Source organism: Stegastes partitus, unplaced genomic scaffold (assembly GCF_000690725.1).
Source record: "Stegastes partitus isolate 25-593 unplaced genomic scaffold, Stegastes_partitus-1.0.2 Scaffold134, whole genome shotgun sequence".
Lineage (NCBI taxonomy): Eukaryota > Metazoa > Chordata > Actinopteri > Pomacentridae > Stegastes > Stegastes partitus.
In genome coordinates this window covers 237,011-254,831 of record NW_007577865.1, presented here as the reverse complement: position 1 = coordinate 254,831, position 17,821 = coordinate 237,011, and the positions used below count along the sequence as shown (strand labels likewise).

The 17,821-nt window shown below is 41.5% G+C and overlaps 1 protein-coding gene across 1 annotated transcript in view; it reads right to left on the bottom strand.

Annotated features, from left to right (window-relative positions):
• The window catches only part of pappa2 (pappalysin 2), an 83,483-nt gene that overhangs the window by 61,026 nt on the left and 4,636 nt on the right, over positions 1–17,821 (bottom strand). The window contains exons 2-5 of the mRNA XM_008278849.1: positions 15,359–15,591; positions 13,412–13,639; positions 12,613–13,211; positions 3,490–3,638 (exon numbers count right to left, since the gene is read on the bottom strand). Of these exons, the coding sequence (XP_008277071.1) occupies positions 3,490–3,638; positions 12,613–13,211; positions 13,412–13,639; positions 15,359–15,591 (1,209 nt within the window). The remainder of the gene's footprint in view (positions 1–3,489; positions 3,639–12,612; positions 13,212–13,411; positions 13,640–15,358; positions 15,592–17,821) is intronic.

Sequence of the window (17,821 nt, the reverse complement as noted above, 5' to 3'; positions counted from 1 at the left end):
AAATAAAAATCCAAATCCACGAGAAAGTATGCAAAAGCTAGCACTTTTAAAATCAGCCTTGGTCTGGGGGCTACAACTAAAATGGCCTCTAAGTGGGGACGCAGGTTTCTTGCAGCATGCAGATAATCGTGACAGACAAGAGTTATTGGTTTGTCTAATTAGAAACAGTATGTTCAGTGGTGAAGCGAACGGAGCAATGAAGACATTAAATACGTAGACACTAAACAACAGGGCCTCCGGAGACAAGTTGTCATCCGCTAACTTGTTTTTAAACAGGGACAGATGCTGTGCAACTGAAATACATGTCATGTGTGGGACATTTAGGAGAGAACTGAGTTCAACTGTTTAATACACAAATATCACAACAACTCTGACAATTAATAGCTACCTCAATCCCGCAAATCTACACAAGAATAGCATGGACAATTACATAATCAGTTGCTTTTGTTTCTGAGGCAACAACATCGAATGTTTCAGAACAAACGCTAGAATATATCCCTCTGCTAGATGCAATAAAACCAATTTTAATGTATATACTTTATACATCCTGTAATCACAAGGAGCTGTTCAGTGCACTTTTAGGATGTGCAGCCCGTCCATTATTCAAATGCATTAAAATAAACAACTTTAAATAAATATGGTTTGGCAAAGAGCTGTTCCTCCTCTAAAAAAAAACTCTTTTAAATGTTCACATCTGCATAGAAATTCAAAACACACACACACAAAAAAAAGAATAAAAAATAAAAAAAAATCTGTACAAATATTCTTCTCTGCGTCCACTCTTCAGAATCAATTTTGACAACAATTATTCGCCTGCTCAGTGCTGGTGAGAATATTAACTTTTTGCTCAGCAGCACAGTTGTTGTTTTGCTGCTATTATGCTGTGTGAGCATTTCTCTGGGAGACAGATGAAATTATCTGTGTCAGCCAATTTGATTGTGTGTTGTGGACATAAAACTTGAGCAGTGTTTTTGCCTACAGGGCAAGAGTTATTTTTTTATTGAATCAACCAGTTATGTTTTTGATTTCTCAATAACCATTTTAATCTGTTATATTTCTAAACAGCAAATGCGTCACAGAAGTTACCAGAGCTTAAAGTGATACTAAAATTAAATCATGTAATTGCATATTTATTCTGAGCAGCAGGCAAAAAAAAATGTAACTACATGAAATAAATTAAAGTAATGAATCCTGAAGTACAATCAACAGTAAGTAATATGAGGTATTAGTCCTAATCCATTGTTTCATTTGTTTTTTTCATCACTAACTTGTGCAGCATGACCAGACTTCCATGACTGAATGTAGTAGTTCTTTGACATACTCAGTCTTCACTTTATTTATACCAGTGTGGCAGTAAGTAAGAAACCCTTATTATAATACAAACAGCCTGATATTTTGTGGTATAGATACCTATACTTTGAGGTAACCATATTCTAGGGCTTACTGTGTATGCTGGCCATAGAGTGTACAAGGTGTGTCAGAAAGGTTCCAGGACTGGTGTCACAAAAGATATATTTCAAACCCAAACTACGAGCTTTCCCCTTCAGATGATCAACAAGCACGTCTACAAAGAGATCCTGCGCCGTTTGCTTCGTTCAGTGCGCGAGAACAGGTTGTGGCAGGACAAGTCGTAGCTGCTTCACCATGACAGCGTGTCTGCTCACAATGCCCTGAGCATCCCATAGTTCCTGGCTGAGAAGAACATCTCCGTGCTGGAGCAACCTCCCTGCTCACCCCACCTGGCTCTGTTGGATTCTCTTCCTCTTCCCCAAGCTCAAGGGGGTCATCAAGGTGCCCCGTTTTGAAGACGTGGACAACATCAAGATGGCTGTGACGACGGAGCTGTGGAGGATCCTGGAAGAATCCTTCCAGCATGGCAGCGTGGCAGAGAAGGCTGGGGAAGTGTTTTGGACTCCAGGCGGATGACTTGGAAGGGGAAAACTTGTAGTTTGTAGTTTGGATTTGAAGTATATCTTCTGTGACACCAGTCCTTTTCTGACACACTCTAAGCCCTAGAAGAGTCTGGTTCCCTCCAAGTATAGGTATCTATCCCACAAAGATGGACTGAAAAGTGAAGCCAATGCAGATTTACCTTAAACCTGCATTCTTTCTAACAGCCAGCAGGAGGAAAATCCTCTGGTTGCAAAACAGAAATCAAATTGTGAGAAGTCTTTGACAAAATGGTTCTACTTCTCTCTTAATTTGTTACCTCAGTAAACATTTTCATAATGATTTTATGGTGGTAACTGCTAGTTTTAGGACTTTTGAAATAAAGCATTATGTTCATTTTATAAGCTACGGTTCCATTTAGAGTAAAATACACACCACAGCAGGGTATGTTTTAGGGCGGGGCTACCTTGTGATTGACAGGTCACTGTAGCCATCTATTTTATATAGTCTCTGATGCCAGCACTGGAAAATGCCGATAGATGCCAAATCAAGATCAGAAATGCATGCTGAGAATGAGAAAAGGTGTTTTTTGACTTGTTTTTTTTCCCTCATTCTTAATTAGGATGTGCCGTCAGCATTCATCATCGCATCGTCTGTGAATGAGAAGGTAGACTGGATGTCACACACCACTTGCAGGGAATAACACTTTTGAGCTTTTGACTTTTTTAAATACAAATCCTAAATAAACTACAATTGAACATATCAGTTTTTTTTAGGACTTACAAATATGGGTTATCAAAATAAGCCACAGGTATGTATTTCCTTGGATATCCAACAGAATTAGGAAAAACTGCATTCACTTACTCTGCTCCTCACATGCTTCAGGACTTCCATAGGAAACTCATTTTTGACCAATTTAATTTTCTGAATGATAGTTTACAGAACAGATTCCCAAGATTTACTTAACAAGTCTTCTTTGTCCTTGTGTACTATACTTTTTGTGTGTGGATATTACACTTTATAGATTTTATTGTTGTTGCAAGTAGCCATTGTGAACTAGTTTTCTTCTTATTTGCATCCTCTAGAGATATATCTACTCCATATGTCTCCTATTTTTGTCTCCACTTCCTTCGTTGCACATGAAGTTTAAAAAGTGCATGAATGAGTACAGAACGGCTGGCAAATGAGCATGGGTGGCAACACTGGTACAATGCCCACAATGCCCTTTGTTTGTCTGGTTGTTGTTGAGTTAATTATCATTTTCCAGTGGAAAGGGGCCTGATGATTGGAAGAGGAAAGAGGCAATGTGCCAGAAAAATCTCCGCCAGCTCCAATTGTTCTCCCCGTCATTTGTATATGGTCAAAGCAGAAAGCAAAGGATGAAAAGTAAAGAAAAAGATTAAATAATAACTAAAATGAAAAAAAAAAGGAGATTGTGAGTGAAGCACAAATTAACAAAAAGAATAAAAATTGCAAAACTGAAAATTGAGGAGAATGGGAGGAAGAAACAAAACTGGAGAAATTAATCAGGACAGTAAAAGACAGAAGCAAGAAACATGGACAACATATGTAATATAGCTTGGCTGTAAATCAACTCACCTTGGTGTGTGAGAGCCTCCTTTGCCCAGGGCCAGGTCGCAGCGCCTGCCAACTCTTCACGCACCGAGTTGCTGGCAAAGAAAACATTGAGCGTGTCTGTGCCACTCAGTTGTAGTTCCTCTTTTAGCTCTTTCACACTCATATAAGCCCTGCAGAAATGGAACAAAGAGAAAACATGCTGTAGTTTATAGACTTAACAGCTGAATGTTAATGCAATGTGGAAAATAATGTGTGGAAGTAAGTGGATCTGAAAAAAGAGGTAGTCTACCACTGACCATTAAACTGTATAACTCTTCTGCAGGAAGAACAACTCACACGTGGGACATTTAACACTGAAAAATAGCATCAATATCTTGTGCAATATCAGTTTCAGCATTGTTTGCAATATTTAATTATCGTGTGCAATATTATTTTATTACATCAGCATATTTTCCAGGATTTATTCTTACTTTTCTATTGTGGCTTTACTTTAGTTTGCTTATTTTTCTTTTTTTCTATTGCATTATACTTTTATCTTACTGCTATTCTATTTACCGCTGCAGTATTCCTGTTATTCTTAAGCTATAATGTTGGGTACGAGAATTGCCTTCGAGATTAACTGAGTTCTATCTTAGCTTAGCTTAGTTTATCTTAAATAATGGTTATGATGCTTCAGGCAAACACTTGCAGAAACTACCTGTTTACTGATGGTAAGCAGCTAAATATACCATAAGGTTGCTTTAGACTTTGAGTATGGTGTACAAATTTAACCTACCCTTTCTAGCTAACAGGATGACCCAAACTACAAACGACAAGTTTTCCCCTTCAAACGATCAACCAGCACGTCCTGCGCCCTTTGCTTCGTTCAGTGCGAGAGAAGAGGCGAGAGTTGTGGCAGGACAAGTCGTGGCTGCTTCACCATGACGACGCGCCTGCTCACAATGCCCTGAGCATCCGACAGTTCATGGCTGAGAAGAACATTGCCGTGCCAACTCGCCCCACTGGGCTCCATGGGATTGTTTCCTCTTCCCAAAGCTCAAGGGGGTCATCAAGGGGACCCGCTTTGAAGACGTGGACGACATCAAGATGGCTGTGACCACGGAGCTGCAGAGGATCCTGGAAGAATCCTTCCAGGAGTGCATGGTGGCGTGGCAGAGAAGGCTGGGGAAGTGTGTAAGACTCCAGGGGGATTGCTTCGAAGGGGAAATCTTGCAGTTCGTAGTTTGTATTTGAAATACATCTTTTGTGACACCAGTCCTGAAACTTTTCTGACACACCTCGTATAACCAGACAATCAGATAATGCAGTTGGTGGGTCATTGCTAAAGATCCCTGAGTGACTACAGACAGAGAGAGGAGGCTGCACCACAACCAAAGCAGCACATTTTTAAACTAATTCATTTTATAATCTAGCTCTAAATCAGAAAAAACGCTGAATATTGGAGCTGATAATCGACCAGGCCAAAAAGCTGTCGACCCCTAATCATTTCTGCTTGATGCGATTAGCAAATTAGTCTTATGAGAGGAGGTTTAGGAACTTGTGCTGTTCAGCATAAGGCGTCTCGTCGGTAGACAACAGTTTGCTTCAGTCCATCAGCATCCATTTCTGCCCCGAACATAACTTCAGATCGTAATTGTTTGAATTGGTCAGGGTACTTCAAACCGCTGCGCCCCCACAGCTCACCATTCCCACATCATTCTCTCTGTGCCTGTGATAAATTACCCCAGAGGCACTTTGATGTGTGAAGCCGAGTTTGTTTTTCCTCGGCTGCGGTGATGTCACATGTCATTTTTCTCCTTTGCTTTCATAGCTGGAAACCTTTTGCACCTATCACCATTAGGCCCTACTGGGTCTGAGAGCTGTGCAGTGGGGTCTCACCAACTGTTCAACGCCTGCAAGCCAGACAGTTTAGGCTTTTAGTTGAGTCTCCTACGGTTTTCTGGGGCGTCACACGTGCTTGATAAAAAAAATAAAACAAAAAATCTGGCTGTGTGGGACTGTGTTTCTCTGTGTATGGCTCCTCGCACTCGTGTGTAAGTACAGCATTAGGTCAGATTACTTCATATTTCTAAAAATGCATTCTGGTAAATGTATGAATCATGCACAACATTGTTGGTGAAGTCTTGTTTTCTTTCATCTCGTATAGGCAACGTTTTGGATTTAAGTGTTTTTTGATTATTATAACGTAATGGATTATTGCTTCATGTTGTTTTTCTTGAGCAAGGGGGTTAAGGTTTTATGTGATTGATCGATTTCAGCTGTGGCACTAACTTTGTTAAAATTACTAAGACATCATTTAACCTTTACCTCAGTCAAGAAGTTAAGGGTTATGATCAAGATCAGCTGTGGAGCCATGTTTATTAATATTACTTAATCATCCCTAAATGTTAAAAGCTTTAAAGGCACTTTTTTTCCATTAGAAATATCGTTTATATAATTGCTCATTAAAAATGCAATTCAGGTTTGGCTCGGTGATGCCTGCACTGTTCCAACAGCCTGAAGGATAGACAGGTGAGCTTGTGACCGTAAGACGTCGGCTTTCAGCTGGGAAAGATCTAGATGGATGAAACAACAACGCACTAATCCCCATTGTCCCATACACCACTGTCAATGTATCATTAAATGAGGCACTTCACCTCTAAATTGCTCCAAAGGTGTTGTTCAGCAGCCAAGATCCCCGCATGTGGGTAATCCTCCCCCTAATGCAATCCCTCCCCCAGTGCATGCGTTGTACTGTAAATAAGAAGATGTTTTCTCAGGCACATTGCCTGACTAAATAAGGTTTAAGATTTAAAATGCTTCAGGGAAACCCTGCTCTCACTACATTACTGAAGCTGAGTTCAGCCGAGGCTGTGTGCAGTATCCATCACCCGAAGCTGTGCAATTACAAGTGACAGAAAGTTGACCACTAAAGAGTTGGCTCTTCGACTTCTGAGACTCAGAGGATGCCTCAATGGAAGACTACAGCCAACCTGGCAAAAAATAAATGGCTCTACATGATTGAAGTGAAAACTCTGGTTATGAATTAACGAAGTTTGCGGGCAAGAAGAACACTGTGTGAATCAACAGCAGCGTCAGCACTAGCAGTGTCATGATGTAAAACTGTGGATGTGCATCCATTTTCAATATTATTGTTGACAAGTCAGTTACTTTGAACCCGCTAATATTTTCTGAACAATGTTGCATGTTGAAATAAAGTAAATACAAATCATTTACAATCTAAACAGTTGTTCAGATTTTGATGGATGCAGTGTTAAGAGTGGATACCTGCCCTCACGAAAGTCACTTTAATTGCTTTGGTGCAGGAGCATACGAGGACACGCTGCTGACCAGTCACCCGCAACAAAACTCCAAGTAGATGTATTTGCATATGGCAAATACATCTACTTCAAAAATTCAATTTGGAGAAGCATGCGTCTGCCGGGTTAGTACCTTGACTGATCTGACTATTTGGACAGCTATTTCCCTGAACAGCAATAGTATAATCATAGCTTAGCAACTGTATCTAGGTATTAAATGTCTGTCAAGCAATGTTAAGGCAATGTGCATGCAGCTATAGCAAGAGCCAGAAGCAACCTCCAAGGCTGAAAAGTGAAGTCATCACGGACGTGCCACAAACTGTCCTGCAGTTCCTTGAATGGTCACTTGATGCTGGCTGCAAAGGCGAGTCAATCCCCACAGATCTCCAAACAAAAAACGGTTTTGGCCTTTGTGTCTACGATCCCAAATCATGACTGTATGGGGAGGTGAAGTTTTGTATAATTTACCCAAATAATTTGTATTCGAGCTTAAAATTAGGCATAACTAAGCTGACAGGTGGGTTTATCCACCTTTATATGCATTTATGAGTCAGAGCAACACTCGCTAATATAGGAGGGTTTGTTTTCCGCAAAACCTTTTCAAATGTTTAACAAGACCTCTGATCACAACATAAAGTTAGTTAGAGGGCTGCTTTTGACACCTGGCGTTTCAGCTGCAAAAATCACCTGTCATGGGCTGAAATAAAGAAGCTGCTTTTGTCAACCGCAGCTGGAAATCAAGCATCCACTGATTTAAAAATTACTAAGAATTCTGATAAATCCACCATGGGGATCTTTCTAAACTGCACACGCGATTTGCTGTGCAAGAATGGAAAGCTTGACAGGTGAGGCAACAGTGACTAAGGGCTTAGCAAATGAGCATGCATGCTCTGGCACACATTCAAAAGTATAGGAAGCATAAGGCAGGCATAAGGTTGGCAACATCAGTGGATCATCGTGAGACGGATTTCAAATCGGCCCCATTCAGATGTAGATCCACATTCACTGTTCTGGGAAACATTGCAGCAGAGTCTTTATTGGTGAGTAAAACATGAACACAATAAAACTTGATCTAAAATAACAACACCATGCATGAGATTCGCATGCACACGGTGCATTAAGCATCAAACAAGGCTGGAACGGAATAGTTCTTTCAGGGAGTTGCCTGGAGCTCTTTGCACACGAGTGTACTGTCCAGGATTAACTAACCAAAAAATGTTAGCAAATCCTGGACATGTGTCTGAGGATAAATGGACATGATGTCCCCCTGCACCCCATCACTCCCTCTCCACCCTCGCCTTTCTCGCTCCCTCTCCATCTTCCCCCTTCCCGCTCCCATTTCTTTATTGTGATGCCAGAATCTGCAGTGTACCTGGCCATCGCTCCAGAACTGGCTCTCGACAACAAATTTGTGTCGTGACAGCAGCTGGCTTCAGAAACCTCTGGCCCCGTACTGGCCAGCAGCAGCAGCAGCTGCACACATATAGGGTCCCACAATCTGAATACCTGGCCAAGAGCTGGGAGAGACGGGGGAAAGGGGAATATCAAAAACCCAGATCCCAAACATAAAAATGCTTCAGTGCTCCACAAATGCCAGCGAAATGTCATCCTCACATTAATTCTCTCTCTGCCTGAGAACGCTGCGAGTTGGGATCCAGGTACGCAGATGCACACATGCATGCCGGCATGTCAAAGCGCTCACTCACACAAGCATTTTCAACAAGCCGAGGTCAGGACCTTTCCAGAAGACCTACACTACTGTTAGTCCGCTGGGCCCAGTTTTTACGACACTCCAGCCTCCTGTGTATTGACTGTTCATGTTGTTTTTAGTGGAGGGTCAGGAGCTTATAGACAGGAACTCTGGCAAAATTCACTCAGGAGTTACCTCTCTGCATTGAAGTACACACATGCTGTGACTTCAGAATTTTGTTTTCAGTATCTGAACAACAGAAGTCTTTATTTACATAAGCCTCATGCAAAAAAAATAAAATAAATAAATCTGCACAAAAGCAGATCAGATCCAGAGACACAATTCATAAAAGCGTGTTAACATCAAAGTCAACAAGTTACGCTGATCTCTCCAATTCTGTCATATATCAAACGATAACAGATTCCAATTCTTACCCAAAGTTAAGTGCAGTGGACATTTTTTTCATTTTGTCTTTGAAATATTCTTTGCAATAAGCGTCAAATTAAATCTTGAATAAATCAAAGAGCAATTTATATAACCGAGGCCAAGGAACAGACCCCTGAATAACAGTGTATTTGTGCAAAACAACAGAGCAGAGTGCTGTCTGCTGTCCAACTTTTTTCATTAGTGTCCATCTCCTCTCTGCAGGGTAGAGAACTCTCTCTGCAGGGTAGAGAGCTCCGGCTGAGATAGGGAACATCTGACCATAACAACTACCAGCCACATTTTTTTCCTGTCTGTCTCCCTGTGTCTATCCCACCAAGCTTATGACAGGACAACATAAATTAACATTTACTTATGACACACCTGAAGGACTTCCTGCATATGGTCAAGCAATGAGACCACACACATACTTTTTTTTTTTTTCACTTCTACCTAACATTAACCTGCGTCTTCCAGGGAAAGTAAACCAAGCACTGTGTTCTTTTCCAGCAACAGCCTGTTTCACATTCGTACAGCTGCACAAATTCACACCTGGGAGCTGCACAGTACAGCCACAGTCTCCATCTGTTGGCCATTGGGAGCTGTCCAGTTAAACTTGTCTTCCTCTGCTGGCCACTGAGACGCTGCTGCTTGCTCAAGAGCACCTTGTGCTTCAGGTAAAGAAAGTCAAGATTTCTCCAGTTACTAAAGAAGCAGGGCTACTGATACCACCTCAGCACAAAGAAGAAACACATTTTAGAGATCACAGTTGCGAGAAATGACAGATGATTCAAGTTCCTATTACATCTTCCAGTTTGGTTGTGTGACTATGCTACTCGATGTAGAGAAGAGCTTGCTACTGGAAACGTTCTGACAATAGCGAAGCCACTCAGACACTGCTGGAAAATGTTGTTAAATGTAGCTATGGTTGCTCCACAGTGCTGGAACAGGATAGCAAAATTGTATTTCTGCTTGTTCAAATTTACATTACATTCACCTAACATAAAAATTCTAATTTGGACACAGAATCAAGAACTAATCTCAGACTGGTGCCAGATCTGATTGTCCTCAACGAAAATAAATGAGATTAAATTTTTGTAAACAGCGACAAGCAAAACTACTCGCAAACTCACTGGCTTTATTCCATAAGCTGTTGTTTTGGCACAAGATAGAAATCTTCAAAACTTCAAGAATGAGAGAAATGGCATCATTTATAAAGCTTCTCAGGTACTGGATAATTAGACTCATATAGTATTTGATAGTTTCTTCAATCAGCATTTGTCTGTGGATATGGCCATCCACCAGTTCTGTCTAACTTTTTTTCACAGTGCAACAACTATCAACATCCTGGTCAGTCATTTCTTAAAGATGATCCATTCAACTATTTTCTTCCACTAGAAAGACATCGCTGGAGATGAGGTGTACGATCCCTCCGGCAAGTTCTGGTTTACCCCGCGGACTTCTCTCAGTTGAACAGGGCCAGAAAAATGACTACTTTGAGCTCCTTGTGGATGTCTGAGCGCCTCACCTTATCTCTGAGACTGAGCCCAGCATGCCTTAAGGAGGGAACCCATTTCAGGATCTTGTATCCGTGATCTCATTCTTTCGGTCATCACCCAGAGCTCATGACCATAGGTAAGTGTTGGAACATTTATTGACTGGTAAATTTAAAGTTTTGCCTTCTGACTCAGCTCCCTCTTCAACACGATGGTCTGACAGAATACCTGCAATGCCAACTGTCCATTTTCCTTCAACTACTTTGCTTGGATCAGTAGCCCACCCTAAACTTGGAGGGAGCAATCCATTCATTTCTGTCATGGGTTCAGACTTCGAGGTGATGACTTTGCAGACCTACCGAGTACAAATTGAAGGTTGTAGTCGGATGAACCCAACACAACCACCTCATCTGCAAAAAAAAGAGTTGCAACTCAGGGGTTCCCAGACCAGACACCCTCCTCACCCCGTTGAGACCCTGCCAATCAACATCAGAAACAGGCTCGGAGACACAAAAAAAATCCCCAAATCCAATATCTACTGGAAACATCTTTAAGCTTTGAGGTGGGACACAAAGGCTCGCCACAAAGTCAGATGTGATGATGTGAACAAAAAAGCACGTCGCACAAAGGGTTATCTTAAAGAACCACTTTTTAAACAAGACAGTAGTTACCACTGAGGATAGTAGGATGATGTCTTCTGTATTTTTTTATGTGAATTTGGGTTATATTCTACAGCTTGAAAAAACCTAACTCACAATGGGTATTTTCTAGAATGAAGAAAGAATCAGTAAAAATAAATCAGAAAATTGATTTATCAGGTTTTGGATAGCTGCAATTACACAATTCAAAAAGAATTAAACAAATATTTGCATGGTGGAACATGTTGGAGACTTATTACTTCAGTGTTTGGAAATTTCTTGCTACAGCCTTGCCTCCAAACTCTGTCAGCTAAATATATGTTTTACGTGAATACTGAGATAATGCACAGAACTATTAATACAAGAATACAACAAGTCTCTCATAATACGGAGGTAGTAACTTTGCTTTAGCTCCCTATCCTCTGTATTGGTAAAGAGAGGCCCACTGAAGCATAAATGGCAAAAAAAAAAAAAAATCCACATTTTACTGCTGTAAAAAAAACATTTATTAATTCTGGTGTTAAGCTGTCACACTCTGTCAGCTCCAGACATCAAATGCAAACTCTGTCATTTTAAAAAACAACTTCAGCTCCCATGTTCTGTTTCCCAGTGGCGCAGTGTAAAGCTTGTGGTCACAGTTTGGACAAAGCATCAGGTCTTTAAGAACCTGGGCCGACGACCTCATGGCGAGACTTCATGCAAGCTATTTGGAACTCTGCATGAGCCTGTCTGTCAGACCAAATGGAAGGCAGCGGGCTGCCGCTCAAGTTGTTTAGTAAAAATAAGTGTGTACTTTGGCCTCTTAACCCATCATCCCCACTTCACAGAGCTCTCTCTAAAACCACTGGGGAAAGTGAGAGTACCAATTTGTACATGTAGCATGTTGAGCTGTTCATTGCACAGCCCTGCTGAAGCACTGCAGTATGCTGACGTAGGTTCCTAGTAGTGCCCATTTATACCCAAAGAATTCTTCTCTCTGGAAAATATTTTGTCCTTACCGACCTAAAGCCCAATGCTGCTGGTTTTCTGTCTGCTGTGTCTCTGCAATAATGCATCCCTTTTAGATGTCTCTGCTGCCTTAACATAAACTAATAATGCAGGACATAGTTGGTCTGACCATTGTCCTCCTCCTAAAAACATACATCTAATTTTTCCTGTCAACTGATGAATACAAACTCAGCTGTAATATTGATCAATTCACATTAAAATACCTTCCACAGCACTACTTCTATTAGCACAGCAGCACTGTAATGTCATACTCACAGCTCTGTTGCTCTAAGCTTCTCTTCTGAAGCAGTTTTCATTCACTAAATATTTCCATTTGCTTCTACTTCACAGTTTTTTTGGGTCACCGTAAACCTGAAATCAACACCTCCTAAATGTTTCACATTAAAAATCTTCCAGAAGCTCAATTTAACCTCTTTAGTGGTAGCCGTTTACAGTGAGAAAAGCACATAAAGTGGGAGGCTTCATTCACAGTAGCTTAGCAGCGATCCAACAATGGAAGCAGTAGATATCAATTAGTGCTACAATCTTGTATTTTTGTTCGAAAGGAAAGAGACATTAAGAACAATGATAGAGAAAATGATTAACCTCACCTGTCAGGAGATTCAGGATCGAAGCAGGTCTTGAGGACGTCGGTGATTTCCGGATCGCAGCAGTCTCCATCATCATAGTCATAGTGTATACTGTTGCACTCCATGTTACAAACCCCATCCTGTCTCTTCCAGTTGTAGCAGGGCCCCAGCCTGAGGCAGTCCCCTCCATCGTGGCCCGTCCTTGGGTGGTCACACTCAGGGTCACACTGCCGGTTCCCAATCTTGCCAATTCGACAGTTGCTGAGGATGAACCTCTGTCGGAGGCTGGAGTTTCTGACGCTGTAGACACTCAAATCCAGGGTGATGTTGTAAGGGCGAAAGGCATCAGTCAGGGCCTGGTGCTGGAGCTGGATCTGGGCTTGCGTCACAGTTGGGTTCCCGCCATCATCATTGGAGAGGTTGACGATCCGGTAGCGAACTCGCTTGGTGGTACGGAGCTGCCAGTTGTTGTTGTAGCCGAAGATGATGTCTGTGTTGTCGCAGGGCGTCAAGCCGCAGGGTGGTGGCAAAAAAGCAGAGACGAGTTCTTGTTCAGGAACAGGAGTGGTGATGATGGCTGGATGAAGGCCAGCTTTATATGGCATCCAAAGCTGTTCCACCTTAAAGCAAGCAGAAGCGATATTTCAAATACCTTTATTACTACTTCCAATCCAATTCCAATAGACTGTGTATAACAATGCAGGAAACCAAAATAAAAACTACCAAATACAGAATTTGCCTAATTTGATGACAGCTAAAACAACTCATCTCTACAATGACTCAACAACTGACAGTGTAGAAATGAAATCCAGTCAGTTACATTAGTGAAGTCAGCCCACATCGCCAGGACGGGCTCGCTCTTGTCAATTTGAAGTGGCCGTTTCAGCAAGTCCTCATGGGAGCGGGCATAACCCCAAAAGACCACTCCTCCCATGTGGCCTCTGAAGCTGTGTCCCTGATCCGATTGGTTGCTGCCTAGGAAAAGGGTTCTGCAGGTCTTCATGAAGGGACTGTAGAGATTCCCCGACTGGAGACTGCTCTCTCCCACCTGAGAGGAAAAAAAGAAGAGAAACACCAAGTAACAAGAGGGGCATGAACTCATTTCTCTTCATTTCATTATGTTGTCAGTATAAATGAAGATTAATGGTCTAATGATTATTTTTAAGAATACAGTTTTATACAATTTAGAATCGCCAATTAACCTCAGCATGTTTTTGAACTGTGGGAGGAAGCCGGGGAACCTGGAGAGAACCCACGCTGCATGGGGAGAACATGGAAAATCCACGCAGAAAAATCCCAGATGTCCTTACCAATCTGCTACCTGCCATCTACTCGGGAAAATGTAGCTTAACAGTGGCAAGGCATCCAAACAATAAAACAGACACTGATAGCGGATATCTCAGTTCCTGCTGATAAAACTGTTTACCTGTGGGCATATCTGCATACCAATTAGGTTGTGTCCACACCAAATCTTAAAGACCTAACATGTCCATATGGTGCTTTTCATGGATAAAGCAAGCAAAAGAATGAGCATGAATAAGTATTTTTGCCTTGGAACTGCAGTTTACTGATGGCAGTCTCAAAAAATTCTGACTTCCGGGCATTCATATGTGACAATCCTACGGAACCAATCCTGTACACTTGCAGGTTGGTGCTTTCTTTATCAATATCCTTGGGAATTGGTTTCTGATTCAAACCAATATGGCTGAATTATTCCAATATTGCAACCTGCCATTGTGTAGCACAGAGTAGTTTTACAGCATTGGAGCAGATTTGCTGCTGAGCTGGTGTGCTCAAGCTGCAGCGAGTGGCTGCTAAGAGGACAGACTGATGCTGTCAAACTTTTTTCACTATGATTCACCTGATTGAGGAGCTGATGTACACAAAAATTTAACAATCTCAACTAAAAATGATCACATACACAACGGGGTGGACATCCTTCAGCAGATTCTAACCCCATGAAACAACAATTAAACAAACTTGGACTGAAATTTGTCATTTAGCAGACACCGCAGGGGTAGAAGGAGTAATGAGACGCACAGTCTTAATCATATGTTGGTTGCAGTTGAATCAGCAAAAAAAAAAAGCTAGATCCTATGTATTTTCCTAAACACTTTTCCTTGACGTTGATGGAAAACGTTATGAGGTGAAAGAATGTGAAGGAGAATTATGAGGACTTAGGAAAAGAAAACCGCAGCAGTAAGACACTAGGCTACAAAATCATGCAATGGTAAACTCTGTTGACAAGGTTCTGCTTTGGACGGTGCGTCACCTTGAATGCTGCATTATCGCCTTTCTTTCTAAAAAGTATGAACCAATGTATCCTTTGCTAAAGGACATTTTAATAAGGATTCATTCATGCTCCCATTCTTAGTATTTAGAAAATTCAACCAGCGCATAGAACGTCACTTACGTACTTCCAGGACATTTAACAGGTTAGGAACTTAATGAGCAAAACAGTCTGTTCAGCCACTCCCAGATTTCAGTTAACATGAAGATATGATCTCAGTTGCTGTTGTGATATCATTCATAGCATTTTTAGGGCTTTTTGTCCATGTTTGGCGAAAGATCACGACCATTCATGACCTTAGACATAAATGAATATTAAAGTGATTTTTGTGAAAAGGCTGCTAGTAAGTGGACCCTTAGTTGGTATTATTTTTATGGAAGTATCCTCATTGTCTTTCAGGGATTCTGAAGCTGACTGCAAGGCTTAAATAAATAACCAAACTGAACCAAAGTTCATCCATGCACCCATACCACACACCTTAGCTCCATCAACATACAGGGTCATGTTGTGGCCGTTGTAAGTGGCCATCAGGTGAGTCCAGACATTGGCTCTGTACCGCTGGTGGCTGTAGACGGTGGTGGATTTCACGGCTCGGTCTGTACGAAGCGTGAAGTAGAAGCGGGCGTCTTTGGTGCCCGCAGGTTCCACAGTGCGGATGCCCACGGACCAGCCCTTCTCACTTAGCGAATGGGAACAGTTGTCGAACACACCTGGGGCACAGAGCGAAGGGCGGAAAGTAAAAATGAATTTTGCGAAACAACACCAGTGGCAAAAAAGGAGGAGAAACAGGGGGAATATTCTCTCTCTAGGAAATCAAGTTTAAAGACACAAACAAGCAAGTGATTATCCACTTGTGGTTACAGGAGGAAGATAGTGGCTGAGACACAGACAGAGAGAGTTAAACAGAGATAGAGAGAATACACAGAGACACCGGGAGAGAACAGAGAAGAAGGAGGTATTTCACTAAGCCAAGGCAAGGCCCTGATGTTTCCATCTGCTGTTGCAACAGACACACACAGACCCACATCTGCTCCCCAGATGTCGAACACTGGGACAGCGAAGGGTCAGGGAACCCCTTCACCCTCCTCGGTGCTGTATGTGTGCGTGCATGAGTGTACGCTTACATGTGTGCGTGTGTGTAAAGTGGGCAGCTGTAGCAAAATATCCCCATGGAGGTAAGCCAGTTTCATGGTTAAGCATTTAATTCAGTTAAAGAAAGCAGCGGTTAGGAGGCTATAGATCTGCCAAGCGATTTCAATTAAGCCGTATGTAGCTCTACTGCACTACCAAATGCAGCAACATGAATACATCGGTATCAGTCTGTGCTTGTGTAGCGATTGTAAATTATCAAGCCGTTTTGAGTCAATCTGCCTTCACACTGCACTACCCAAAATCTGTTGTTTACATTACGCTGTGGCTACGTTATTTAATGGTAACAACAGGAAAAGGGTGTTGTTTTTTAGCGTGTCGTGCAACAGCAGTTGACAACATTTTGCTTGAAAAACAATGAGGTTTATGACAAATGTGGTCTTTATTTTGTGATGCATTTTGCACTACCACATATTAGTTCAAGGCTACCATTCATCTTCACTGCGGTCTTGTCTGCTTAACATGATTATTGTTGAATTAAATGAGTTGCTGATGTTTTCAAGCTGTATCTGATTGGCCACTGGGGGGCAGCAGAACCGGCCATGATCACAACATTAACATAACATGACCTTTTTTTGCAACCCGTCTCCCAAAATATATGTTCCAGTACAACTAAACTGCATATTGAATTACATTTTGAAAGGAACTGACTTTCTCCCAGTAATGCACCAGAATGACACAGTGGGAAACATTTCCACTTTCAAAGATCCATGAAGTTAGAAGGTTAAAAAAGGTGTCTGAAGTAGGACCTTGTCTATGGAGACTGGCGTTCATGCCCCTTGTGGTAGCATTATTTCAACACTTAAGTTGTTGTTTTACTTTCACATTCACTCACTGTGCGGTTAGGTTGAGGCACCAAAACTACTTGGAAAATATCACGGTTTGGGTTTGAAATACGACCCTTTCACAACATCTTCAATGTTTCTCGTCCATTTTCTAATATGTGATTAGTTGGCTGAAGAAGAACAGCAGTTGGAAAGCAATACAATAAATGGGGAAGATTTGTTGACTGGAAACGTAATCCAGGACAAAATATGTTCTTCTCAAAACACGATTACAGTTTCGTGCGGTTTAGTTGTATAGGAATTCAATTTTGGATGAAAGGGATCTTTAATGTTGCAAATAAGAACATGTTTGCAATAATTGGCTATTTACATATTTCACAGTGCGAGTAGCGTAAGTGCTTACTGGGAATCATGTTTATGGCAAATTCAAAACTCACTTTCAAACAACTCTGGAGGACAATTTGGTTCTTTGGCTGCTAAATGGTTCATTATGTTCTGCTAACTGTGTCCGTCTGCTGTGAGTTTGTTGGTCTTGCTATGGCACGGACTGTAAAACAAAACCAAAAAAAAGATGGACATAGCAGCTGTGACATGACCCGTTGGTTTGTGGACTACTGTTTTCAAGTGTCAAAGTTGGAATTTTGATTCATCTTGGTCCTTTCAACTAGGGCTGAACAAACCAGGGGTGGATCTGACTGAGAACAAACAGAAAACTCGAGGACACAATGGCAACAAAGCAGTGACCTGTCAATCATAAGATAGCGCAACCCTAAAATATACTACACTTTATTATTTATTTTCCTTTTAATGTGACCATAACTTACAAGACATTATGCTGTCTTCAAAAAGCCTTCAAACTTGCACTGGAGACCTTAAACTCATTAGAAAAATGTTTAGTGAGGAAACAGTTCAAGTAAGAAGTAGATCCATATTCTCATAGACTTCTATGCAATCAGATTTCTTTTTGCAGCCAAAGGAGTCGCCCCCTGCTGGTTGATAGAAAAAA